General features: G+C 40.5%; 1 protein-coding gene across 1 annotated transcript; it reads right to left on the bottom strand.

Annotated features, from left to right (window-relative positions):
* Positions 1 to 27,991, bottom strand: LOC117358076. The gene is made up of 3 exons (XM_033939530.1): positions 27,787 to 27,991; positions 9,171 to 9,652; positions 1 to 277 (listed from the first exon to the last, which is right to left on the bottom strand). Exons 2-3 carry the CDS (start codon positions 9,644 to 9,646, stop codon positions 121 to 123), a joined length of 633 nt encoding a protein of 210 aa, XP_033795421.1. The 5' UTR covers positions 9,647 to 9,652; positions 27,787 to 27,991; the 3' UTR covers positions 1 to 120.

Here is a 27,991-nt window from a genome sequence, read left to right on the forward strand (position 1 = left end):
TATAAAATAGCTGAAATTTATTTCTTTCTGATGTCTTATGAACACTATTTGAAACCATTTTTTTCTTCTCTGGCTTCATGGAGCTCGTCATTGCAGGCAGTCTTTGATCTGTTATTTTGCTCAAGATTTCACAGTGCTTCCGTAGGCCAGGAGCATGGATTTCTCTGTATGTTGAGTGAGTACCATATCCAGATCCTGTGAGGAAGTGTCTAACTGGTCAGCAAGATGGCTGGTTATTTTCAGCAAATATTCCATCATCAGGAAGTCTTTCTTCAGCCTGGCCAGAGAAGAAAACAATAACACAGCAGCCTCATTAAGAAAGAGGTTCTACAGATTTGTGACTGTCTCTGGGGAAAGGTGACTAAAGTAGCAGATCCCAATTGTTGAGAATGTCCTGGGTCGATAAACAGCCTGAAATGGTTAAATGTTCTGTAACTTTTAATTTTTTTTCATATAAAAGGGGTGGGTTTGAACTGTTGTACTACAAATTGTTTGCTTAAACAGAATTAGTTAAAACCTCATTGTTGGTTCAGATAATTTTAGTCACCTTTGCCCGCAGAAGGTCACTTTTTTTTCACATTTTTTTTTTTTTAGTTCAATATTTTTATTGATGTTTATCAACACAAAGTAACATAACATTCATGAGTGAAACATAAAGAACAGCAATAGCAAAAATCCAAAACAAATTATCTATGTCAAGAACCAATCGATATCATGGTTAGCAGACAATACTGGAAGAGAGCGATACCATACAAAATAATTCAAGGAAAAAGAACAGTAAGATACAGCACAATTAGACAGTTAAATGAGAGCACTATGCCGTAAAGATAAGTGAAACATCAGAAATCTCAATGTCAAAAGGTATGGATTAGACTTAGAAGTTTCTAATGAAGAATAGACTAGCATCTTCAAAAGTAGTCACAATGACAAAAAGGTTGTGAGGACTATAACTCCAGAATAGGATCCCATACTTCATAAAATTTTTGCATGGAGCCAAACTTTTCAGTGTAAATACGTTCGTATTTCACTATAGTAGAGATGCTGGCCCACCAGGCAGAATATGAGGCAGAGGATAAGTCCTTCCAATTAGAAAGTATCACTTTCAACGCCAAGACAGTTAATCCTCTAAGAAGGAGAGATTCAGGAACAGAAAGGGAACAGGTTGTTGCAGCATCCCCAAAATGATAATAGCATAAGATAGAGGTTGACCAATAGCCAATGCAGCTTCAATCATATCCCAAATACGGTTCCAAAATTTCCTCAGTAGGGAACAATCGAACAGCATATGTTGAAGGGTTCCATCTCCAATGTTACAAGACCAGCATTTATTAGAAAGCGAAGTTTCAATTTTAGCAATACGATGTAGGGTCCAATATGCTCTGTGAAGGACAAAAAAAAAGCTGTTTGCCTCATTGTAGATGAATGAAGAATCCTTCCAGTAGACAACCAGAGTGAATTCCATTCTTCTACGTCTAGGGTCAAATCCAGGTCCTCATGCCAGGCCATTTCCAATCTCTGGTCAGCTAAGAATTTACAAAGTTGAATTAATTTATACTATTGAGAGGCTTCTTTAACTTTGAAGGTGATTTTTTCACAATGTGATAGAAAGGAGGGATGACCAATGCCCGAGTGGGTCGGCAGGAAATCCTTTTTAATAGCATGAGTAAGTTGAAGCCATTTAAAGAATTGGGACGGAGGTAAGCCATATGTTCTGGAAATGGTGGCAAAGGTGAATCAATGATGACCATCAAAAAGCTGGCTCACATTCCAGATGCCAAGGTCTTGCCAAGATTTTCACGAAACAAGATTGTTTTGAATCTTAATTTGAGGGTTGTTCCATAAAGAAGCTAACAGTGAATTCTCCCATTTGACTTCTGAATAGGCCTCCACTACTCTAACCACCTGCATTGTAGAGAGCAAAATAGGGTTTGTGTTGATAGGTGGAGGGAGACTAATGACATGTGCATATTTCAGTTGCATATTAGTGAGGTTAGTCTCCAGTTGAAGCCAAGGAGGTGAAATGACAGACTGTGAAGTATAGGCCCATTTGGCACCCTGCCTCAACAAAAAGGAAACATGATAATAAAAAAAACTTGGAAAGGAGACGCCATCATTTGCTTTAGAGCTTTTGAGTTTCAAAAGACTGATCTGTGGTGTTTTGTGATTCCAGAGAAAGTCGACAAGCAGGGATTCAAGTTTCTTGTAGAAGGACCTTTGAAAAAGAGAAGGAATCATAGATAATACATAATTAACAACAGGTACAACTATCATTTTTATAGTATCCAGGTGCCCCCACCAAGAGAGCTTAAGTGGTGACCATGTTGCCAGGGATCTTTTTACCTTATCCATGATGTATGCAGCATTGTATGTTAAGGTATCATCCATCGTGGGTCCAAAGAAGACTCCTAGGTATTTGATCTTATCTTATGCCCAGTGGAAACCCAGTTTTTTAACATTTTCACAAGCCTCCGGACAGTTGATAGGCATAATCTCTGATTTGGATAAATTGAGCTTATGCCCAGAGATGAGGGAATCACCTCAATAATATGTGGTAGATATGTTGGTGAGGCATATATGAGAACATCATCCGCATATGCTGATAGCTTTACTTCAAAGGAGCCCAATTTAAATCCAGTAATGTTCTTATGTGTGCGTAATGCAAGGAGTAATGGTTCCACAGCAAGGTTGAATAATAGAGGAGATAACGGACAACCCTGTCTGGTACCTCTCGCCAGTCGGAACAATGGTGAGTAGATGTCATTGATGCCACTTACTATATTGAAAATAATAATAGATGTGGCCACACCTTAGCCCAATACCTGAAGGGTAAGTCCTCCAAAACATATGTTGCTGCAATAACTGATGATTCTAGGACCACACTAACGGATGCCAAGCAGATTGTTGGTTCATTCCAACAATTCTACAAATCCCTTTACTCCTCTGAAACTGATGGTTCCTCCTTATCTTCAGACTTTTTGGAAACATTACCTCAGGTTTCTCTGACAAATTTGCAAGTGGAGGCCCTATCCAAAACGATTCAACCAGATGATGTTTCTGCGGCCATTCATTCACTTGCCAAAAAGAAAGCCCCTGGACCTGATGGCCTTATATCAGAGTTTTACCAAATTTTTCTTCCTCATCTACTGCTGCATCTTTATGCTTTTTTTCTTGGCTCTAATTGAATCCGATCAAGGAAGTGGGACATTCACAGAAGCGACTATTATAGTCTTTCCTAAAACTGGTAAAGATCTTACGGATGTTAAAAACTATCGACCTCTATCACTCATCAATACAGATGCCAAGATTTTTGCTAAAGTAATCGCATGTAAATTGCAGCTGGTATTGGACACACTCGTACATCCGGAACAGACTGGCTTTATGACTGGTCGTCTATCTAGCGATAATTCCAGACTACTTGCTGATATTATTCAATGTTCTCAACAATCCCAATCACCACTGTTGGAAATTGCACTGGATGTGGAGAAGGTGTTTGATTATTTCATCCAGGTATTGCAGTGGTATGGCTTTCCTACATATTTTTTTTACTTTAATATTTATTTATTTGAAAATCATAACAAGCAATGCACTTGTGCAGGTAATGCGAATAAATAAATTTTACAAGCATATAATTTTTAAGGTGAAACAAATTCAATTCTTCTTAGACCCCACTACAAGAGCTATTAGGGGGAGGGGTCCAATTAGGGACTTAATACAATAAAAAGTAAAAAAAAACTAATCAAGAATTGGCTTTAACGTGAACAGCTCCTCTCATATACAATAGAATCCACTTATTCCTTGATAATCTTTTTCATGTCTAGAAAGCTCCTGAGGTGTTCTGGAACAAAGAAAGTATATTTTGTTCACAAATATTTAATGAGGCATTTATATGGACATGCCAATTGAAAAATATCCCCCAAATCCTTTGTCTCTTGCCTCATAAGTAGAAATAATTTCCTCCTTTCTTGTGTCTCTTTATTGACATCAGGATAAACCCAAATGCGCTGACCCATGAAAGGAGTCTGAGCATTGCGGAAATATAACTTCATTACGGCATTAAGATCCTGCTGAAATACAAATGAAGCAAGCAAAGTAGATCTCTCATCAATTTTCGGTGTAGTTGTTTCTATAATTTCCGAAAGATTTCCCAAATCAAGTGGTTGTTCTATAACTCGTTGAATAGTTCCTGGTGTGAAGGTCACATTTTTAAATGCTTACTGCTCAGCATTCAGTTCGAGATGGCCAGTGCTTTTTTTTTTTTTTTTTTTTAAATGCTGATTGCCAGCAGTTGAATTAGATCTGAATATTGCCATAGGGCGACCCCTGTTCCTAGTGAGGAAGCCTTGCCAGAAAAGGGAAATGAGGTTAAAACCCTTGAAAGTATTCCTAAGCCTGCTAAGGAGAGTCCCAAAGCAGCCCCTAGGAATACATACAAGCCAAGCCTTCCAGCAATGAAACCTCCTAAAGCCTTGCCTAAAGCAGGCAGATCTGGTTTAGCTTTACCTAAGCCAGGTATAAAGAAACAAGTGGAAAGACTACATTTCCCAGCAGGTCTAGAGCCAGGGTCAGAAAGGAGCAGAGCTAGAATACAAGCCACTTCCAATCAGTCCCAAATTGGTTTAGGCCAGGTGAGGAGCTCTGTGAAAGCAGGCTACACCAACACACCTGCAGGAAGGATTAATCAGCTTTCTGCAGTGAGAGAAAAGAGAGTAACTTTCTCAAAGCAGGGGAGCCAGCTCCAGAAGCAGTGGGCGCACCAGCCTCAGAGTACACACTGGCTCTCAACTGAGCAAGCCAGAGTCAGTCAGCCAGTTGCAAGTTACAAATTGCCAGCCCAAGGAATTAAGAAGCCACATTCTACCTCCTGGCTACCAGATCAGGCAGAGGTGGATGATACAGAAGTCTCAGAGAGTGGTGAAACTGTGTTTAGGCAGGACATTGAGTTAGTTGATGAAGACTGTGCACATGATATGGAGATAGAGGAAACAGAGCAGCCCATTATTGAAAGTATGGAAACAAGCTGATCTTTTCCTGTTGGGGCAGCTGGGAGAAAATGTGGAATGTGTATTACCTTAAGACAAGGCTGGAAAGTTTTTGTGTTTGAAGAAAACTTTACATTAAGAACCAGTTTTGGGGTTTTTTTTTTTCTCTTATGGAAACAGTAAGCTGGGAACTGACTATTGTTTGTGTTCTAAATGCTGCCAGGATACCAGGTGATACAAACCTGAAGGAGCCTATTGAAGGTTTTGTTTTGATTTTATGTTCAATAAAGTATTCTAGAGAAATTGCACCTCTGACTCTGAACTAGTTGCTTTTCCTTTATTCCATTACCAAACTACCATTAGAACCTCGCATAACCGCTCAGCTGAGGTTTATGTGCACTGGGCAAGGCCACTTGCTGAGCCTAGCTTGGCCGTGCCCAGTCCCAATATTCAATGCTGGTCCCTATTTGGGGTTAGCCAGTTGCTTTTGTATTTTGGGCACTTACCTCGGACCAAACAAAATTATGCAAAAAATTGGAGAGTAAAACTGTGACTGAGTTCAAAGAAGCGTTTAGAAGATTTAGAATCAGAAAATAATATTAAATATTGAACTAGGCCAGTTACTGGGCAGACTTGAATGGTCTGTGTCTGTGTATGGCCGTTTGGTGGAGGATGGGCAGGGGAGGGCTTCAATGGCTGGGAGGGTGTAGATGGGCTGGAGTAAGTCTTAACAGAGATTTCGGCAGTTGGAACCCAAGCATAGTACCGGGTAAAGCTTTGGATTCTTGCCCAGAAATAGCTAAGAAGAAAAGAAAAAAAATAAATAAAAAAATTTAAATTCAATCAGGTTGGGCAGACTGGATGGACCATTCGGGTCTTTATCTGCCGTCATCTACTATGTTACTATGTTACTATCTCAGCATTGTGTTTGGCTGCTAGCACTTTCATCATTACCTCTATGACCAAGACACCGTATATACTCGAATATAAGTGGATCCAAATATAAGTCGAGACCCCCCTTTTCCCCCAAAAGGAGGAAAAATGATTGACTTGAATATATGTCGGGCGGCTTAATATTCAAGTGTCCTGCCCCGTCAGGCTCTGCACCTAGCCCCTTCCTTCCTCCCCTCCCCTGTCAGGCTATGCACCCAGCATCCTTCCTTCCTCCCCTCCCCTGTCAGGCTATGCGCCCAGCACCCTTCCATCCTCCCCCTCCCCTGTCAAGCTCTACACCCAGCATCCTTCCATCCTCCCCTCCCCTTTCAGGCTCTGCACCCAGCACCCTACCCTGTCTCCCCTGTCAGGCATTGCACCAGCCCCCTTCCTTCCCCCCTCCCCTGTCAGGCTCTGCACCCAGCACCCTTCCTTCCTTTCCCCATCAGACTCTCACCTCCCTCCCTCCCAGGCTCTACCCCGCCTCCCTCCCTGCCCTAGCCTCATACGGTACCTCATCTTGGCGATCCGCAGTGGAGGCGCGGCGGGCAGGAACGAACTTTACAAGTTCCTGCCCTGCTGCTAACCAGCTGCCGCGAGTTCCTTCAGCTGCTGAGCAACACGAGCAGGAGCGTGATTTGGTACTGCTGCTCAGTACTGAGAGGCATCCTTACTGGCTCCCGTGAGAATTCACGGGAGCCAGTAAGGATGCCTCTCAGTAATGAGCAGCAGTGCCAAATCACGCTCCTGCTCGTGTCGCTCAGCAGTCAAAGGAACTCGCGGCAGCAGGGCAGGAACTTGTAAAGTTCGCTCCTGCCTGCTGCACCTCCACCGCGGATCGCCAAGATGAGGTACCGTATGAGGCTAGGGCAGGGAGGGAGGCAGGGGCAGAGCCTGGCAGTGGCAGCCTTAAAAAAATTCTAGGAGGGGGCATTGAACTGAATATAAACCTGGACCCCCCATTTTTGGGCCAATTTTTTGGCTCAAAAATCCCAGTTTATATTTGAATTTATACGGTAATTACCATAGAAACAAGCCATAAGCCTCTGCTAGCAAAATAGGAAACATGTCTGAGGGTAATCCTGAAATTAAATGTGACTGAGAGTCACCCAAAGCGGTTTACAATACATTGAATAGTAATCGGGCATATTTTTCCTATCTGTCCTGGCTAGGAATACCAGATGTTTGGATTTACTGGGACATATCCTCTTTTTAGAAGACATTTCTGGGCGTCTGGACGGCTTTTCAAAACTTGGCACTTTGTCCAGGTTTTGAAAGCTTCTTTGGGATTGTGTCGGGAGGGCATCTGTGCATGCGCAGATGCAACATGGTAACATCACGTGCATGCCCTCCCTCCCAATGAGAACAGGTTGAGGGGGCGGGGCTGGGGCGTGACAAGGGTATAACAGGGCGGGGCTGGGCAGATCTAGGCAGGCCTGGGACAGGGCCATGGGTCCAGATTTTAATCAATTAAAATCTGGTAACCATAGTCCTGGCAGACAATGGAGGGTTAAGTGACTTACCCAGAGTCACAGAGAGCAGCATGGGATAAACTTGCAACCTCAGGGTGCCGAGGCATCAGCTCTAACCACTAGGCCACACTCCCAGTTATAAATGAAGGTAACTGCATATTGATATGACATATTTTTGGGCCTGCCTTCAACTAGTCAAATTGTTCCATAACCTCCAAATTCTATATATGGCACTTTGAGCTGCACACACAAATTTGGATGCAGGCCCAATTTGTGCATGAAACTTAATGGAATCATGAATCAATTAGTGCTGATAATAGACATCTTTGTAATTATTAGTAAATTTATGCATATAAATTTATGCGTACGATCCGCCAAAAAAGAGGGTGCAGATATGGGAAGATCATGGGCCAATCAGGAATGTTGCTCAAAGTTATGCATGTAATTAATAAAACTATATCCTAATAAACAATAACCCACAGACTATTATGAAATTCAAAAAGTGTAAGATTAAGTTAATAGATTCAATGGCTTTGAGCTTATAGATCAACTTGTTACAAGAAATAACCATGAAGTTGCGAAGAACTAGTGTTTATCGTCAATATTCTAGTCACAGCACAGTGATACTTGAGTGTCCCAATCTCTTATAAAATAAACATAATTGTGCCGAGGATCACATTATTATACAATAGCTGCACTTCACCATTATGTTTATTTATAAGAGCTTGGGACACTCAAGTATCACTGTGCTGTGACTAGAATATTGAAGATAACCACTAGTTCTTCGTAACTTCATGGTTTATTTCTTGCAACAAGCTGATCTATGAGCACAAAGCCTTTGAATCTATTCAACTTAATCTTACACTTTTTGAATTTCATATTAGTCTGTGGGTCATTGTTTATTGGGACATAGTCATAATTTACATTCAGATGTTTTTGCTAGTTTATCAGTTTGTTTCCCTTTGTTTGTGTTGGATCAAATTTAGTATTAATAAGAGGCATCCAAGTCTAACTTTACATTGGTGCAAATAGATGCTCCTAAAGTTAGGTGCAAGTCCCATGAATAAGCGCTATTCTATAAACCATGCTTAACTTTAAGCTTAATTTTTTTTCAGTGATGATTTGATTAGGCACCATATGTAAAATTCAGTCCTGAACCTCTTGATTTGGAGGTACCCATTAACCACAACCTTTATAGCAGTGGCATTATTTATTGGCATTATTTTGAAGGAGGTTACCAGAGATAACGGTGGACAGAAATAACACTATTGTAAATCAACCCTTGACTGAAGTAGGTTAGTGAAATGTTCACAAGTCAAAATTAATTTCTTATGAGTCACCACAGGAGGTCAATATTCAGCTGCGTGGAGAATGTATAATTTCAAATGTCTAATGCAAATGGTTGCAAACCATTTAGCAGTTGAATTATTTATTTCTATACTTCTGAACTTGCTCTTTTCTGAGTTTTAAGTGGTCAGTTCAGGGTTAGGCCAAGTATTCTCTGTTTACTTTCCTTGAATTTTGAAAAGGCCAGTCCACCATATGCTAAACTTATCTTTTTTAAATGTTTCAATATTATTCTTTATGTAGTAAAACTGAGAAGGGAATTAGTATGAAAACATCCCTTTTAATATTACCAGTTTATTCAAGTTATCAGTTGCTTACCTGATTTAGTTAACTGAAATAGTTCCATTTTATCTCTGTCACACCTGTATGATCTATACTGTGCAAGTTTCATCTTATAACTATCTTAGCATCTAATATGAAGCATAACTTAGTTACCTACTTCTTTTTTTCCTCTGAAATGTTAGGATTGCTATCTTCCATTTCTGTATATAATTCGTCTGAGACTTTATGTAAGTTTCTGTAGAATTCTTGGTTGTCTTCTCCGATGCCTGTGATGGTTTCTACAATGGCATCTTGATAGCTGAACTGACCCGCCTCTGAGCTGATGGTATGGTGGAGGTTCTGAATGATCCTGTGTGTATCTTGGAAAAGCTCCTTGAGATATGCTAGGTTTTCCTGGGATACCGGTGCCTCATTTGTGGCCCTGCAAGGAACTGAAGGCCCTGGGGTAAAAAATGTGAGACTGCAGTGCTTTAGGTCTGATGATTGTTTGTTAGATTCTTCAGTTTTGACCAATGACTCTTCGGCCATCAACCCTGATCCTGTGTCTACCAGATCTCCCCCACTTTGAGCCCAACTGATGGGTACAATAAGGCTCAGCTCCAGTCCTGTACTCATTATCCATAGCAGCATCATTATATACTGGGGAGAAATAAAAAACAAATTAACACTGTCTTAATATATATCCTTGACACGCTTTCAATATATTTTAGTTAAGTGCTTGAGCTTTGTAGACACCTCATCCGAAAGGGAAGAGGAACTTCAAAGATTCAACTAAATGGGAATCCTTGCTGTGATGAGAAGGGCAATTCTACAGTATAGTTAGGGAGATGAGATTAGGTGCCCCTTTGCCTATGTATATGCACTAAAAGTAACACTTACATGCATAAGCACCTTAAATGCTATTCGATAAGAGTAAAACAGAAAAAAGAAGAAATCTTGCCTCAATATATGACAAACAGACAAAAAAAGACAAGTGAGATGTCAATATCAACCAACAGTTACATTTATTTTCATAAAAAGTCCCAATCTAGGCGCTTGATTTGAAACAGATCTTAAAATCTCAACTACCGTGTTTCCCTGAAAATAAGACCTACCCCGAAAATAAGCCCTAGCATCATTTTCGGGGTAGGTCTTAATATAAGCCCTACCCCAAAAATAAGTTCTAGCCCTGGGATTCACCTACAACTCTTTAACCCCCCCCCTGCCGTTCCTCCCCCCGCACTTCGCAGCCGAACCCCTGCTGACCCTCCATCCTTCCCTCCCTATCCTTAGTGAGATTGGAATTTCAGGAAAAGTTCCAGTGCAAAAGGAACATGAGTTTTGACGATTGAGTTATATTCCCGAAACCACAAGTTTCTTGCAGAAAGATGTCACTCTCATCTTTCTGTTCCATCTCCTTCCTCAGTTGACTGTGCCTTATCTCCTCAGTTGTTTACTTCTGCAAGGGAATTGAGAAGGTGTCTTTATGATCAGCTCTGATTATATATTAATATTTTCGGGCTTTTATCTGACCTGTGAGGCTCAGCTTGGGAGAAGACGCAGACTCTCTGAGCAGAAGTCTGTAGCTAGCAGGGAAACTGTTTAGCCGGCCTGCATTTCCACTTGTGGAGCTCAAGGACCATTTCCCCAGAAGCGTGAGCGCAGGCTGTTTGGCACAGTAGCAGTCCGTGAAGGGCTTTAGCGGGTACCAGCTGTGTTCCTTCCCTCATCACAGCACGTGGATTTGTGGGGTTCTGAGGTCTCAGTCTGACTTTGGTCTGACTGGCAGCCTGAAGATTGCAGCGTTGTGGACACTTTTAAGAGGCAGTGGTCTTCGCCAGATCCCAGCTGCAGTGTGAGCTGAGGCAGGCAAAAGCACCAGTGTGTGTGGGGGTGGGGGAGTGTCCCAAATTGAGTTTTTGGTGATTTCTGGAGCTAGCAATAGGCTCTGCAAAGGATACCTTGCAAGTGGTTCAATTATTGCTGTAAGACATCCAAGTTTTTAAACCAGCACAAAGTCCATCCAACTTCTGCCCAAAGCACACCTCTAACATATGAAAAGAAATGCAGAGTAATGCATTTGGGGATTAATAATCGGAAGGAGTCATATATGTTGGGAGGGGAGAGGCTGATATGCACGGATAGAGTTAGGGACCTTGGGATGATAGTGTCCGAAGATCCAAAGGTGAAAAAACAGTGCAACAAGGCAGTGGCTGCTACCAGAAGGATGCTGGGCTGTATAAAGAGAGGCGGAACCAGTAGACAAACAAATGTGCTGATGCCCCTGTACAGGTTGTTGGTGAGGCCCCACTTGGAGTATTGTGTTCAGTTTTGGAGACTGTACCTGGCGAAGGATAGAAAAACCACAGCCAAATACCTCAGTCTGTGAATACGACTGTGCGTGGGCTCCGTTACTGAGGCCTCTTCTTATACACATTCTTTAGTATAGAAGGATAGAAAAAGGCTTGAAGCGGTCCAGAGAAGGGCAACGAAAATAATAGGAGGTTTGCGACAAAAGAAGTATGATGAGAGACTGGAAGCTCTGAATATGTATACCTTAGAGCAAAGGAGGGACAGGGGAGATATGATTCAGACGTTCAAATACTTGAAAGATATTAACGTAGAACAAAATATTTTCCAGAGAAAGGAAAATGGTAAAACCAGAGGACATAATTTGAAGTTGAAGGGTGGTAGATTCAAAGGCAATGTTAGGAAATTCTACTTTATGGAGAGGGTGGTGGATGCCTGGAATGCGCTCCCGAGAGAGGTAGTGGAGAGGAAAACGGTGACAGAGTTCAAAAAAGCGTGGGGTGAACACAGAAGATCTAGAATCAGAAAATAATAGTAAATATTGAAGAACTAAGGCCAGTACTGGGCAGACTTGCACGGTCTGTTTCTGTATATGGCCATTTGTGGAAGGATGGGCTGGGGAGGGCCTCAATGGCTGGGAGGGTGTAGATGGACTGGAGTGAGCTTTGATGGAGACTTCAGTACTTGGAACCTAAGAACAGTACCAGGCAGAGCTTTGGATTCTTGCCCAGAAATAGCTAAGGAGAAGAAGACCCCCCCCTCCCACACACACACAAATTTTTAGATTGAATCAGGTTGGGCAGACTAGATGGGCCATTCGGGTCTTTATCTGCCATCATCTACTATGTTACTATATCTGTCTTATATTTCTAAATGTTTGTTTCAAAAATCAACACTTAAGACGTTTTGCTGAAAAAAGCCAAAGTGCTAATTTAAACAGTTTTTTGGATGTTTTTGAGTTTTGAAAATGCCCCTAATAGTGGAATTAGAATAGGTACAGGGAAGAAAACCAAAAATGATAATGGGGATGGGATGACTTCGCTATGAGGAAAGGCTAAAGTGGCTAGAGCTCCTGAACCTGGAGAATAGATGGCTCACAGGAGATATGATAAAGGTTTTAAAATACTGAGTGGAGTGGAATCACTCGTTTGTTCTTTCCAAAAATGTGTTGAGTTTTCATCATCATCTTTGGGAAGGATTAAGACAGTTATACTCAGCAGCTAGAGGCAAACTGGGCCAGGTTGACAATCCTTGGATGAAATATTGACCTGATGAGATATAATTAGGTCTCAAAGGTAAACACTGTAGTAAACAGGATCCCCTCTTGTAAATGACTTCGGTCTGACGGAAGCAGACGATTATTGGAATTTCTATGATGCTAATCATGGCATAACTGTGTTTTACGGCTGTCAGTTACAGAATCAAAGGTCATGAAGAGATGGCAGTATCAAATCGTTTTTTGTAGGATCAAAATTGTGCCATCAAATATCATCATGCCTGGCAGGAGCTGGAGTTTAATGATTCTGGTATCAATCTCAGGAAAAATAAGTATTATTTTTAGCAAAATATTCCATGCCTAGACTCTGATGGCTGACCTTGAGGTGTCAACTCCCCTTTCCCTTGGCCTTTTCAATCTGCTTTTGCTTTAGAAGAAGGAAGAAAGAGCTCAGTCACAAATATGAAGGGAAGGTAAAAAGAATATCATCTCAAAGAAAAAGCAGTTATATCATAAATAGCATCTGGTCACATACAGAGATTTCATACCGAGAAGGCTGCCTATCCCCATGTACAACATTAACATCTGAAGGTAATTTTTGTGTATGTGACTTGAAGTGGATCTATTTTCATTTCTTGATTGCATTTTCATGTTGGCATTTGTAAAACAAAGATTATGTCAGAGGTGTGCGTTGGCTTAGTGGTTGGCATAGCAGGTTGAGAAGCAGGGGACCAGGATTCCAATAAATTTACTTCCCATTATCTTGTGTACCAGCTTAGGTAGGCAAGGAATTATCCATAGGGCATGAACCAAGATGGTCCTAATATTGAGCTACTATTGATTTTTGCACGTGGCTCTGCTTTTCAGCGCCTGCTGACTTGTGTTAATGAGTAGGGTTACCATATGGCTCCACAAAAAGGAAGACGGATTGAGACATCCGGGTTTTACTTCCATTGCTTTTAATGAAAGTAAAACCTGGGTGTCTCAGTCCGTCCTCCTTTTTCTGGAGCCATATGGTAATCCTATTAATAGGGTTACCAGATTTTCCTGAAGGAAAATCCGGACTCATGGCTACGCCCACAGGTCCGCCCAGTTTTGCCTGCCCCACGCCCCATTCTGCCGTGCATGTGCAGATGCCCCCTCCCAACTCAATTTTTACAGGAAGCTTTTCCCCAAAAATAAGACCTATCCCGAAAATAAGCCCTAGCATGATTTTCAGGGTAGGTCTTAATATAAGCCCTACCCCCGAAAATAAGCCCTAGTCACCTTCAGCAGAAGCGCTTCCCCCCACCTGCCTGTCGCCGCACCCCACTCCCCACCCCGTCCTGCTGACACATCTCTCCCTCCCATCCGAACTGTGAAACAGGAATACCTTATAACAGTGTTGGCAGCAATCTACACAGGCTGCTTCGTGGCCTTCTATCTCCCGGGCATTCCTCTACTGCATCACTGATGATATCATCAGCAATGTGGCAGAGATAGATAGAAGATAGAAGGCCGCGAAGCAACCTGTGTAGATTTCTGCCAGCGCTTTTATAAGGTATTTCTGTCTTGTAGTTAGTATGGGAGGGAGAGATGGGTCAGCAGGGAGGGGGGGTTGCGGGAGGTGGGGGGATAGAAAGATGCTACACGGGGGCTGGGAGGAAGGGAGGGATAGAAAGATACTGCACAAGGGGATGGGTGAGATGGGAGGAAAGATGCTGCACATGTGCGGGAGAGAAAAGAAATAGGAATAATTGGGGTGGAGGAGAGGAAGGGAGAGATGATCATTACATGGAAAAAATAAGACCTCCCTAAAAATAAGACCTAGTGCCTTTTTTGGGCCCCAAATTAATATAAGACAGTGTCTTATTTTTGGTGAAACATGGTAATTCAAGATAAGATCTATGAACTGAGATGCCCCGATTTTATTCATTGTCTTCATCTTATTCATTGTCTTCCTACCATGCCCTCTCCTTACCTCTTGTTTGCCCCTTCTATGTTCTTTTTCTCTCAATATTGAAGTCCTATGCCCTTTTCCTCTTGTTTGAGTTCATCCTGTTTACTTGTTTGTTGTACTAACTTTCCCTAGTGATGTTCTTACTTGCAAATTCAGATATTTTATTTCCATCTTAAATGTACCTTACATAATTCCCTTTTCACTGATGTACACCACCTAGAAGTCTGATTAGGCGGTATAAATTTTTTTTTAAATAAACTTGAAACTTGATTGGCCTCTGCAAAACCTGAAGCAAATCGTTTAGGCGGCAATTCTTTAAGTGGGCGCCACAGTTTAGGTGTCATATATCTGTGGACAGTAAGCCTGATATTCAGACATGGGGACGGAGCATAGCTACCTCCCATGGTCAGCAGTAAACCCAGAAATTCAATGCTGGGGCCATATCCAGCCACCAGTATTGAATCCAGCTACAGTAGTCATATTCAGAGGGTTATGGTCATGAGGAGCTAGCTAAATTATAGGTAAACAAAAGATATGTCTAGTATTGTTAATTGTACAGCCTTCCTCTGGACCAACTCCATCCTGTTTATATCTCTTTGAAGGTGCAGTTTCCAGAATTGTACACAATATTCTAAATGAAGTCTCACCAGAGTCTTATACAGGGGCATCAATACCTCCTTTTTTCTATTGGCCATACCTCTTCCTATGCATCCTATCATCCTTCTAGCTTTTGCCATCACCTTTTCAACCTGCTTGGCCAGCTTAAGATCATCACATGCAATCATACCCAAGATGGCCACCATGACAGCGTTTTGGTGCAAAAAAAACCCCAAAAAAAACAAGCCGGGGGAGCTTCACCAAAGTACAAAAAATTCTAAAAAGTTTTGGAGGTGGGGGACCCTATTGCTAGCCCCAGATCTGGTGAGTACCAGTTGTCAATCAAAAAATGGTGTCATTTATACGAGAAAGTTTCAAGTTTTATTAAAATTTGATATTCCGCTTATCAAGCTTCTAAGCGGTATACATGTAAAAATATAAAAATGGGTTATATAAAGTATGGCAAACAGTCAAACTGTAACGAAAAAGGTGAGGCGGGAGAACTACATATCAGGATAGGAGAGGGTAGGACAATAGGAGAGAGGGACCCATCTGAAAGTTAAACTCTACAGAAGGTTTAGGTTACAGATCAAAAGCGCCCTTAAATAGGAATGTTTTATTTTGAATCATGCCCAGTGGTGCCTGAAGTGAACTTAAGCATCACTAGGCATCCTAGACAAAGGTGCCATTCCATTAGGCCAGCTTTTCAGTTGCCTAATTTGGTGGTGCCTAAGTTAGACGCCTACTGACACCTAAGTCAACCATGCCTATTTTCCGCTCATAACCAGATGAGTTTCATTAGGCATCCATAGGCATGGGAGGGCACCTCCATTTAGGCATTGCTAATCATCCTAAGAGTTTGGCGCCAAACTCTTAAATTGTTTAATGAATGCTTTTTTTTTTTTTTTTTGATTGACTGAAAACTGGTATGGTCAATTATCACACCGATTAAGCAAATTAAGAAATAAAAATTAGGCGCAGATCCCCAACGTAAGCATCACTAGGCGGCTTCAATTAGGCTACCTAGTGGGACCTAATGTAGGCGCTGTTTATAGAATCTGCCTAACTTGAGATGTGGTTAATAGAACAATGCTAAGTGCAGTTTTTTTCATCACGGGTTTTATTGGCGACATATATAGAATTAGTTTCTAGTAACCTAATAGTAGGTGACAAGTTACAGAATAAGGAAGTACAGTACATGAGTAAATGTGCACCCTATTCACACTTCACCCAGAATCTGCCCATGCATATGCTCACGCTATCGTAGATATGTACATATTTACAGAATAGTGCTTAGATACATAGCCTGCATGTGCATATACAAACATATATAGATGTATGGAACAGTCTCCCGGAGGAAATGGTGGAGACGGAGACTGTATTTGAATTCAAGAAGACGTGGACAGGCACGTGGGATCTCTTAGAGAGAGGAAGAAATAATGGTTACTGCGGATGGGCAGAATGGATGGGTCATTTGGCCTATATCTGGCATCATGTTTCAATGTTTCTATATAATTAACTCCTAAATGCAAGGTTGATGCTTGCCACATCCCCCACATTTACTGAACAGGTTTTGAACTTACCTTACCTTAAATTTCATACTTATGTTGTGGTAAATGCAAAATCTTACAACACTTTAATGAAATGGCCCTTAGTTACTAATAAAGCATATTGACAGCTTTAGCTTGCAGTGACGCAATAGTGATTATTAGTAACTTTCCATTACATTATAACCCCTCTTAATAGCTGTAAAAAAAATATTATAACATTTCTTTTTCTCTGTTGGAAGCAGAAATGTGTTGCTTTTCCCATCCAGCGAGTACTTCTGAAGTATTACTTTGCAAAAAATCTCTTTGTTATCCTGTCTGGATGAAAGACATTCTATAAATTCAAATTATTGCTACTTAAAAGATATGAAAAGCAGGCAGCCTGAACAAAAGACAGAAGTGTTTCAGGGTTCATGCTTAGAAAATGTCAGTTGATAGCAGCATTTGGGCCTTGGGGATAATGCTGCATCATTCACCGCTTCTTTCACAATAAGCAAGGCAGCAAATTAATTAATCTCACAAAACGCCAGCAGTGCAGTCCTTCAGACCATCAAGCATTATAATGTACTTGAACAACAACAGTTCAATTGTAATGCAAATAGGAAAAAGCATTTGTGTTATAGTTTTGTAGACTGAATACTGCACCAGAAAGAAAATGAGTTAACATTAATCATTTGTTCACAAAAGCTTCACCTTGAGTAGATTGCATGGTAATTATGAGGGTGCTGAAAAGTTCTCAGCCCAACCAACTTCCTAAATTCTGAGCGTTATTTTGCTACTGTAGCTATTTTATTTTGCAAAGTGCCTATTTGCATAATCGTAATGCTATGTTTTGACATTGTTTCAGATCATGGATTGAACCATGTCAATGAAAAGGGTGGAATTTTCAGGTATGGAACTCTGAGCCATCATGAAATTCCATGATGGCTCAGAGTTCCATACCTAAAAATTCCACACTTTTCATTCCACACTATTCCTGCAGAAGAAAACTCCAAAGGAAATTCATGAATATATGATACAAATATTGAGTGACAAATGCCCATCATACTCTACAGTGAAGAACTGGTGTGCAAACTTTCAGCATGGAGATTTTTGAGTCTAAAGTTGCAGCAAGAACTGGAAGGCCTCAAACAGTGTCAACTCTGAAAATTGTTGATCAGGTCCATGACCTGATTTTAGCAGATTGGTGAATATCATCTAAAACAATTGCTGAGACACTACAGATATCCAGGGAACGTATTGGGTGTACTGTATAATTATTCATGTTGGATGTACTGTATAATCCATGAGCAGCTGGGTATGCAGAAGCTGTCAGCCAAGTGGATGCCCAAATGTTTGAATGCTGATGAGAAATGACATTGAGTGGACACATTCAAGTTGATTTTGCAGCATTTTCAGTGAGCTGATGCCAACATTTTTAAACAACTAGTTACTGTTGAAGAAACATGGATACACTACTATGATCCTCAGACAAAGCAACAGTTTATGCAATGGTGGTATCCAGGTTCTCCAAGGCCAAGGAAATTCAAGACCCAAAGGTCATAAGAATAGTCTTCCTGGGTCAGACCAATGGCCCATCAAGCTCATTAGCCCGTTCTCACGGTAGCCAAACCAGGTCCCTAGTACCTGGCCAAAACCCAAAGAGTAGCAACAATCTATGCTACCGATCCAGGGCTTCTCCCATGTCTTTCTCAATAACAGACTATGGACTTTTCCTCCAGGAAATTGTCCAAACCTTTCTTAAAACTAGCTACGCTATCTGCTCTTACCACAACCTCTTGCAATGCGTTCCAGAACTTAACTATTATCTGAGTGAAAAAATATTTCCTCCTATTGGTTTTAAAAGTATTTCCCTATAACTTCATTGAGTGTCCCCTAGTCTTTGTAATTTTTGAAGGAGTGAAAAATCGATCTACTCTACCCGTTCTATTCTACTCAGGATTTTGTAGACTTCAATCGTATCTCCCTCTCAGCCGTCTCTTTCCCAAGCTGAAGAGCCCTAACCTTTTAAGTCTTTCCTCATACGAGAGGGGTTCCATCCCCTTTATCATCTTAGTCACCCTTCTATGAACCTTTTCTAGTGCCGCTATATCTTTCTTGCAATAAGGAGACCAGAACTGAACACAATACTCCAATTAAGGTCACACCATGGAGCGGTACAGAGGCATTATAACATTCTTAGTCTTGTTAACCACAGTGTTTTGAGATCAGGAAGGTGTTGTAATGATGGACTATCATCCAAAGGAGCCAAACAGTTAATGCAGAATACTTTTGTAACTTGCTGTGCCGATTAAAGGAAGCACTGAAAGAAAAAGGAGAAGGAAGCTTCAGAAAGGAGTTCTCTTTTTGCAAGAAAATGCACTTGCTCACAAGGCTGGCAAAATGATGAATGTTTTGATGCATTTGGGGTTTCAGTGCATAGACCATCCACTCCACTCACCAGATCTTGCTCCATCTATTTTCTCTTTCCAAACCTTAAAAAGAGTTTGAAAGGGCAACAATTTTCAAGTGATTTGGAGATGATTGCAGCAGCAGAGCAGTATTTCAGTGACCAGAGTGTTTTTGGAAGGGTTACAAGTGTGTTGAACATAGGGGTGAATATGTAAGTTTCATGGCTCCACGTCATTCCCTTCTTGGCTGGGCTGAGAACTTTTCAGCACCCCCTTGTATTGTATGAGGACAGTGAAACTGCAGAACGTGAAACAGTTTGTATTGGGAGTTATCATTTTCTACTATTTAGTTACAAAAAAGGAAGGATAAGTGCAGTACCCTCTTGAATCGTTAATTATTCAGTCAGAGAAGATATTCTGGAGAGCATCTGATGAGGTGAACTCTAATTTATTTATGTAAACTTTGACTCGCTGCTTTTCTGGAAGCTCCAAGCAAGGTATAAATGTTTAAAACAAAAATCTTGCATACACCAGGACCTAAAAAATGACAAGTTGATCTAAAAGAATGCAAGAGCAGATTATGCCAATGAAATGAAATTACCTAGAGGCTATGATGAATATTGGTTATAAATGGAAATGTGAAGTACTGTACCTGACTATTTATTTTCTGATTATATCATCATCATCATCAATCCTATAGAGTTGTCCCTTTATTATTTTAATAGCGTTGTGAATGTGGGTAGGGGTGGGGATTTGATATGCTGCCTTTCTGTTGGTACATCCAAAGCAGTTTACATTTATTACCAGTGTAGAAACTTTCTCTGTCCCAAATGACCTCACAATCTAAGTCATTTTTCAGATGTGCATTTATCGTTTTCAACAATTTTTTAACAAAAATCCCAAAACTCAACAACCTAAAAACATGTCCAAAAGAAAACCACAAAAAAACAAGTTATTGGGTTGTAGGAGGGGCCAGCAGTTTTAGTAGACTGGCCACAGAGACATTCCTGCAGAGCAGTGGGGCACCTTAGGGGACACATCTCACCATAACCCCTTTATAGTGTATGATGAGCCTACCCAAACCTACCCAAAACCTACTCTACCCAACTGTACTCCACATCAAAAGCCCTTAAGTCTTCAGATATCACCTATATGTAGGTACAGTGAGATTTAGAAGACTCACATATTCCACCATAAGTGTAGTTAGAGTGGGATATGGTCCTGAATCCCTATCACCATGGTTGACTACATTACCTACTAGGCTACGCTAGGAATCTGCCTGCTGTTCAACTAGAACTGGCCATAACAACTGAAGTTATCATAAAGACAGGAATGTACTGTTTCATTCACATCTTTGGGGGATGGGAGGGGGGGGTCAATGAGCACTGAGGTTGTGGGAGGAGGGGCCATGTTTATATCCCTCCAGTGGTCATCTGGTGACTTAGGGAACCTTTATGGTCCTTATTCATTATTAAAACAGGTCTAGCCCCAAATGTCCAAACTGTGCTCTGGACGTATTCTTAAATGTTTAATTATGGCAGAAAAATGTCCACGTCATATGACCATCTTGCCACTAAACCACATTTTTAACACATACCCTTGAGATTTAGAGAAATTACTGATCATCAGCATAGATGGCCATCTAGAAATTATGATTACTTTTTGTATGTTTTTCTTTTTTGAAAATGAATCCTATTTGTGGAATTAAAAAAAAAAAATTGAAAAAGAGAGACTACAATGATAAAGGGAATGGAACTCCTCTCAAATGAGGAAAAGCTAAAGAGATTAAGGCTCTTCAGCATGGAAAAGAGAAGGCTATGATTGAGGTCTACAAAATCCTCAGTGGTGCAGAGCAGGTAAAAAGTGCATTGATTTCTTACTCTTTCAAAAAGTACAAAGACTCAATGAAGTTACATGGAAATATTTATAAAATGAAAGGAGGAAATATTTTTTCAATCAAAGAATAGTTAAGTTCTGGAACTCGTTGCCAGAGGATGTTGTAACAATAGTTAGCGTATCCAAGTTTAAAAAAGGTTTGGACAAGTTCCTGGAGGAAATGTCCACAGTCTGCTATTGAGATAGATATTGGGGAAGCCACTACTGTGTCTGGGATTGGTAGCATGGAATGTTGCTACTATTTAGGTTTCTACCAGGTATTGTGACCTGGATTGGCCAATGTTGGAAACAGGATATGGGCTAGATGGACCATTGGTCTGACCCAGAATGGCTATTCTTATGTTCTTATGCTATCCACTCTTTTCTCTTTGCCAGCTGATCATTTTTCTTCTCCAAGATTTTCTTCCGTAAACACAGAACAGAAATATTTGTGGAGCATGTTCCTCATCACTCTCCACACAGTGGCCCATAGAATTTTTCAGTCTTGTAATTCCATTTTTAGCCTTCCTACTTTCACTAATATACCTGATAAAATTATTGTCTCCCCTTCCTTATATTTCTAGCTATTTGTTCTTGTGCTTGTGCTAGATGTACATTTGTCTTGACTTTTTTCATTTTTATCTGGTATTCTTTTCTGTGTTCCTCTTGCGTTTTTCTGTATTTCATGAATGACAGCTCTTTTGCCTTTATTTTCTCAGCTACTTGGGTGAAGAACCTTATTGGTGTCCTTTTTCTCTTTTTACCCTCCTCACATAAAGGTCTGTAGCTATTTTTATAGCTTCTATAAGTCTGAGTCACTGTCTTTCCACTTCTCATATGTCCTCATGTTCTATCAGCTTTCTTCAGTCATTCCTCCATTTTACTCTATTGGTTGAGATCAATGCTTCTGCCATATGACTTTCGTTCTGTGCTTCAGGCATTGATATTAACACAATTGGATTATTGCAGGGGTCTCAAAGTCCCTCCTTGAGGGCCGCAATCCAGTCGGGTTTTCAGGATTTCCCCAATGAATATGCATGAGATCTGTGTGCATGCACTGCTTTCAATGCATATTCATTGGGGAAATCTTGAAAACCCGACTGGATTGCGGCCCTCAAGGAGGTACTTTGAGATCCCTGGATTATTGCAATATGCTCTACCTGGATTTGACCAAGGCCAAATGCAAAGCACTACAATAGCTGATGAATTCTGCGGCAAGGTTAATTCTTGGAATACCAAGGATAGCGCATATTACGCCAATATTAAAGCAATTACATTGACTCCCAATTCAACAACGAATCTGTCATAAAGTGTTATCTACAGTGCACCAATGACCAGACCTTATATGGGTCTGTTCCTTTAAGTTTTCACAATCTTTGGAAGGTCTATCAACCCTGTAGAAAATTCAGATCCAAAGGAGGGATGAGGCTGATCTCTGTAAAGGAAGACAGTGCTCATTATGGGGTCCTTTTATTAAGGTATGCTAACCAATTTAGCGCACGCTAAGGATTAGTGCATGCTAAATGCAAAGACCTCCATTATATTCCTATGGGCATCTTAGCATTTAGCACGCTCTAATCTTTAGCACACGCTAAATTGGTTAATGCACTTTAATAAAAGGATTCCTATGTAAGATCTGGAGCAGGGGTGGGCAACTCCAGTCCTCGAGGGCCGGAATCCAGTTGGGTTTTCAGGATTTCCCCAATGAATATGCATGAGATCTAGTTGCATGCACTGCTTTCAATGCATGTTCATTGGGGAAATCATTTACGCAGATGATATTTCAATGTTGATCCCTTTAATTGCATTTACACCAGAAATTTTAAATCAAATTTCTTTCATTCTTACACAAGTGGGATTCTGGACTTCTAGGGGTCCTTTTATAAAGGCGCGGTAGCGGTTTAACACGCGGAATACCGTGCGTTAAAGCGCCTGCCGCGCTAGTACCTAACGCCTCCGTTGATGAGGTGTTAGGATTTTAGGCTGCCGCGGGGATTAGCGCGTTATGAAATGTCCGACATGCTAACCCCCATAGCGCGCCTTAATAAAAGGAGTCCCTAGTTTCAAATTGAAATTGAATCCAGATAAATCAAAGTTTTTTCTGGCTAGCCCTAATGATAAGCTTACTGAAATGATGTAAATGGTCAAACTTATCCAATACTCCCTACTTTAAAAATATTAAGAGTTACATTAGATTGTACTTTATCATCTAAGGTTCATACAGATTTATTGGTCACAAGATGTTTTATTACTCTTTGGAAGTTGCATACCATCAGAAAATATTTTGATTTTCTATCATTTAAAATACTGGTTCAATCATCAATTCTTTCAATATTAGATTATTGTAACATTATTTATTTGGGTGCTCATAAAAAAAAAACAACTAGTCGATTAAGATTAATTCAAAACACAGCTATTCGTTTGATTTTTAATTTAAAAAAAACATGATCACATCAGCTTATATTATCAAAAACTTCACTGGTTGCTGTTCGAGGCTAGATTGTTGTTTAAATTTGGATGTATTTGCTATAAAGTTTTATTTAGGTTAGCTCCATCTTATCTTATTGCTCATTTCAGATTTTTAAAATGAAAAAAAAAATACACGTAGAACCGGTTGGTTTCATTTTCCTTCAGCGAAAGCGTGCCGTTTTAAGAATTTTTTAGATAGGACACTGGATTTTCAAGCAGGAGTAATGAATTCATGCTTGAATGCTCTTATTACTCCAGCCCTCACTTACCATCAATTTCGGAAAGATTTTAAAACTTATCTATTTAAACAATACTTTAAACAATATCTATTTAAACAATATTTTAAAATTATTATGATAGGCGGATTTTTATTTTTATGGAGTAAGGTTTAAAGTTGCTTATCTATTTTAGTATAAATAATCTGTATTATGCATATTTTATTTTCAATAAATTAGTGTTGTACTTTGTTAGTCAGTATCTTTTATTGAATTGTGTTATTTTCTTTTATAAGATATTGTTATTTGGATCTGTATTTTAATTACTTGATGTAATTACTATTGTGTAAACCGCCAAGAACTGATGGTTTGGCAGTATATAAAAATAAACTATTATCATTATTAGAGTGGCAAAAGTTGTTGGAGGACTTGAAATAACAGCAGTCAAAATATTTAGCCTGCTGCCTGCTAAACTGATAATGGTTAATAATAATGGTTGGTTGGTTTAATAATGGTTTTCAAACCAACAGTGGAACATTCTTTTGGTCATTTGCTCCAATGTGGTTCAATAAATTTTGTTTTCCATGGCTCGTTTTAATTATATAGATCTATAATAATAGTATTTGCATGGTCTACTTTTTGTGATCCGTTTTTCTACAGTGTATACCAGAGTGCCTTAAAATTCTTGAACAAGATGTGATACTTAATTTTGTATCTGCACAGGTATTTGCTGCTTCCCTCCCCCATTGAAATGGTCTGGTTGGAATGAGCAGTTCTCTGGATAGATATTTGTTGACTCGCCTTGTTCTCAGCTGATCTTTCATCTGGAGGGGGTGCACACAGCCCTCCTACATTGTTTCTGGTGTCTTTGTTTCCCGTTTTTGTGTGGCCTCTGACTGGTGGGTGCACTTGGGTGGTTGTCTTGGGCATGCCCTCTGATTTTCTCTGCAAAGAACAACTCTACTTCTATATGTCCTGTCTGTTTGTCCAAACTAGATTGTAAGCTCTTCAGAGCAGGGACCATCTATTACATGTCAAATGTACATCACTGCATATGCCATAGGGATCTGGACAATTGGAGTCTCAGGCCACTCCCAGTACATCCCAGAATGCACTGGGACAGAGGCCTAAAACTCCACTTGGCCCTGGTGCCTATAGCCCCTCCTATGGGAGGGTCCTTAGGCACCTGGACCAATCAGGGCCTTAGGCCCCTTCCTGGTGCATCCCAGGATACACCAGGAAGGGGAAGGCCCACTATTTGGAAGAGGCGGGCCTGCCGGCCAGAGGGAGTGAACATCCCTCAGGCTGGCCTGCCATTAAAAGGTACGGAGAAGGGTCCGGGTGGGTTTTGGGGAGTGGGGGTGTTAGTGGGGGTTGCCGGCAGGAGGGATTGGGCATCTCTCCTGCCAGGGATGTTCGGGTGGCTGCCAGCAAGAGGGATTGGGCATCCCTCCTGCTGGGGATGTTCAGAGGTTTTGCCGGCAGGGTTCAAACTTAGACACGAAAATCTGGGCACAATATATAGAATCTGGGAGTATATGCATACAGTGATACTGGGATAGTAGAATTAATACAAGTCATTGCTAAAATTATTAAAGAGAAATGCTGATACTGGAACCTTCTTTGAACAGTAAGCAAACTGGTTAAGTCAAAGCTAGAGCCTGGATACTTGTCGGGCACTGATATTGGTGGCCACCTAAAAAGCAATTGCCAATTGTGTGTCAATCATGTGATGGTGACTTATAGAGAATTATGCCTCCAGAAAGACAGGCACCAGATATGTAGGCCAGGGTTTTCTGGGCCTACTTTTCCGGTGCCTACCTATTCCATGAATCACATCTATACAGAGCCTAACACCACGTCTGATGTTAGCCATGTCCATAGTGGCATTAAGTTCCATAAAACACCTAAGTAGGTACCATTCTTTACCATGTTAAACGGCGTTTCTCAGTTAACTTATGCGTCAGCAGGGCGCCTCCTGGCATCTAAGTTTTGGTGCCATAGATCCCCCAGAGATGTTTAAGATATGTACATTTGTCTAATGCCTTGATTCCCAAAAACTTATGACATGAATTAATAAATTAAAGCCAGATATACCAAAGGTTTTTGTTTTCCATTGTGTGTGTCTGGGAAAATGTTTAGCAATAGATGTATCCATAGAAAAGTCCTAATAAATGCACAATTGAGAGTTCATTTCAGTGTGAACAATCACTTCAAACTGCCCCTAAAAGTTAATCGCTGTAACACATTTCAAGGCGTCTGCATTTGGACTGGTGAAAGTGGAAATTGGAATTCACTTTCTTTTTTTTCCCTTTATGTATTTTTTATTCAGAGTTCCCAACAAGCTACAGAAAATGATAATAAGAAAATGAAAATTATACACGCATATATAACTCTTAAAATGTCTGAGCAGTCTGCGATGACCTTCACAATGACACTGATGGGCCGTACCCTCAAAGGGAGTGTGATACAGTAATTGAAACTCGGTGCCAGCTGCCTCTCACTTCCACTGAGCAGGAATTGCCTATCTTTGTCAAACTGCTCTGGTCTTCATCTGATAATTTTATAATCTGTTCTTTCCTACCAAGTGCCGAGCCGAGACTCGTGAAAATCACATTTCCCAGGAGCTGAACTGCAAACCATATGCCATAGAGCTTTACAGTTTCCAGTCGTGCCGTTCAAATCCTTTCCCTTCCCTTGGCCTTCGTTAGTTGAACACATTAGAAACATACACAAAACCGCAAGTGCTCTCTTTTTCAAAACGCCTCACCCTTCCCAATGACATCTGGCAAGCAGTAAAAGTTCCAAAATTGTTTTATGAAGCAAAGCATCAAGATGTCGCCTTTTGGCCATACCAGTCTTATTGGAAAACTTATTTCTGAGTCACACCTACTAAATAGAAGATGCAATCCGAGAAGTTTACAGTACTTGCTGTATAAAATCTAATCCTAAATTTATAGGAATCTACTTCTACTTTGCTGCACCATATGCCAGGAACAAACTGCCTGACTCGAGCAGTATTCAATTCCAAACTCCAACCCACTTGCTAAGGACCAATATCTGTCTTATTACCCCCTCTGTAATTCCCCCACCCGAGCACTGTGCATTGATGCACTTTCTTGTGATGCACAGTGCTGCAGTAGCGCTGTAGAAATGATCAGTGGTAATACGAGGGGCTACCGAAAAGTTCTCAGCCCAACCAACACAGCTGGGGCAGTCTCCATCGAGGGCTATATACTTAGTATAGCAATTTTCCGCTTTTTATTATTTTTTAATCATTCTGTCGGAAAAATACAGAACAAAAAAAGTGGAAAATTGTTGGACTAACCCTCCTCTTTTACAAAAACATAGCACGGTTTTTAGGAATTCTATGAGTGCTTGAGCTGTTACCGCCACGACTGGCACAAAAAAAAAACAAAACACGCTACGGTTTTGTAAAAGGGGGTGGGGGAGGGGGGTGTTAAGTGTATAACAGACTGCCCCGACTTTGTTGGTTGGGTTGAGAACTTTTCAGCGTCCCCTCATAGTGGAGGTAGAAATGGCCATAATGCCTTGCAGTGCACAGAAACACAGCTTCATAAATCTGTGTTATATAAACAGAAATTAACTATATTATATTAAAATACAATTCATAAATATACATTAAATATAATGTATGGAAAACAATCTGAGATCAAGTCAATAAACAGTTGTAACAGTACAATAATAAGAAAACCCTAGCACCCATCTAATTTGTGTTCTGTCACAGAGAAAGTACGGAACATCCAGCCTCTCATTCTAGTGATGTCCATTATCTGCTATGCAAATTCATTTGATATACTGTGCTACTTAATATGGAAGAAAGCACTTTTTTTCTTCTAAATCTATGTTAGTGTTAATACAACATATTTTGGAATCAAATGCTCCATTCTAGGTTAAACAATAACAAAAAATCATTTCATGTAATTCAGTGGTTCAGCATAAGAATCTTTTAGTTTTTCTGCAAAAATAAACTTAAAGACATTTTCCCGCTGTGTGGATGACTTATCCTGCTGTTCACGGAGAACTTCTGTTACAGATAGTAACTAAAGCATTGGGGTACTTGTTGCTAGTGATAGTTCTTTAAACATTTCACTATTATGGTTTGATAAATATTCATGAGCAAATCTGAGATCTTAAAAAAAAAAAATCAAATTGAAGGCAATCAGGTTCATGATAACTTCTCTTATTTTGCTCATAATCAGAGTCCCAGCTCACCTTGTAACCCAAGCGCACATCAGAAACTGGGGATATTGTCCTGGGATTACTGCTGATTCACCATCCTCAGTCCATCTCCAGATCAGCAGCCCAAAATAAAAAGCCAGTGGGGTTAGACAGTGATTAGAAAGTGAAAGGTGCTTTGCTGTTTTCTTTGCAGGATGTCCTGAGTATGTAAGTTTTCTCCCATGCCTCTGCTTATAAG

This window comes from Geotrypetes seraphini, chromosome 3, assembly GCF_902459505.1.
Source record: "Geotrypetes seraphini chromosome 3, aGeoSer1.1, whole genome shotgun sequence".
In the NCBI taxonomy this organism is placed as follows: Eukaryota; Metazoa; Chordata; class Amphibia; order Gymnophiona; family Dermophiidae; genus Geotrypetes; species Geotrypetes seraphini.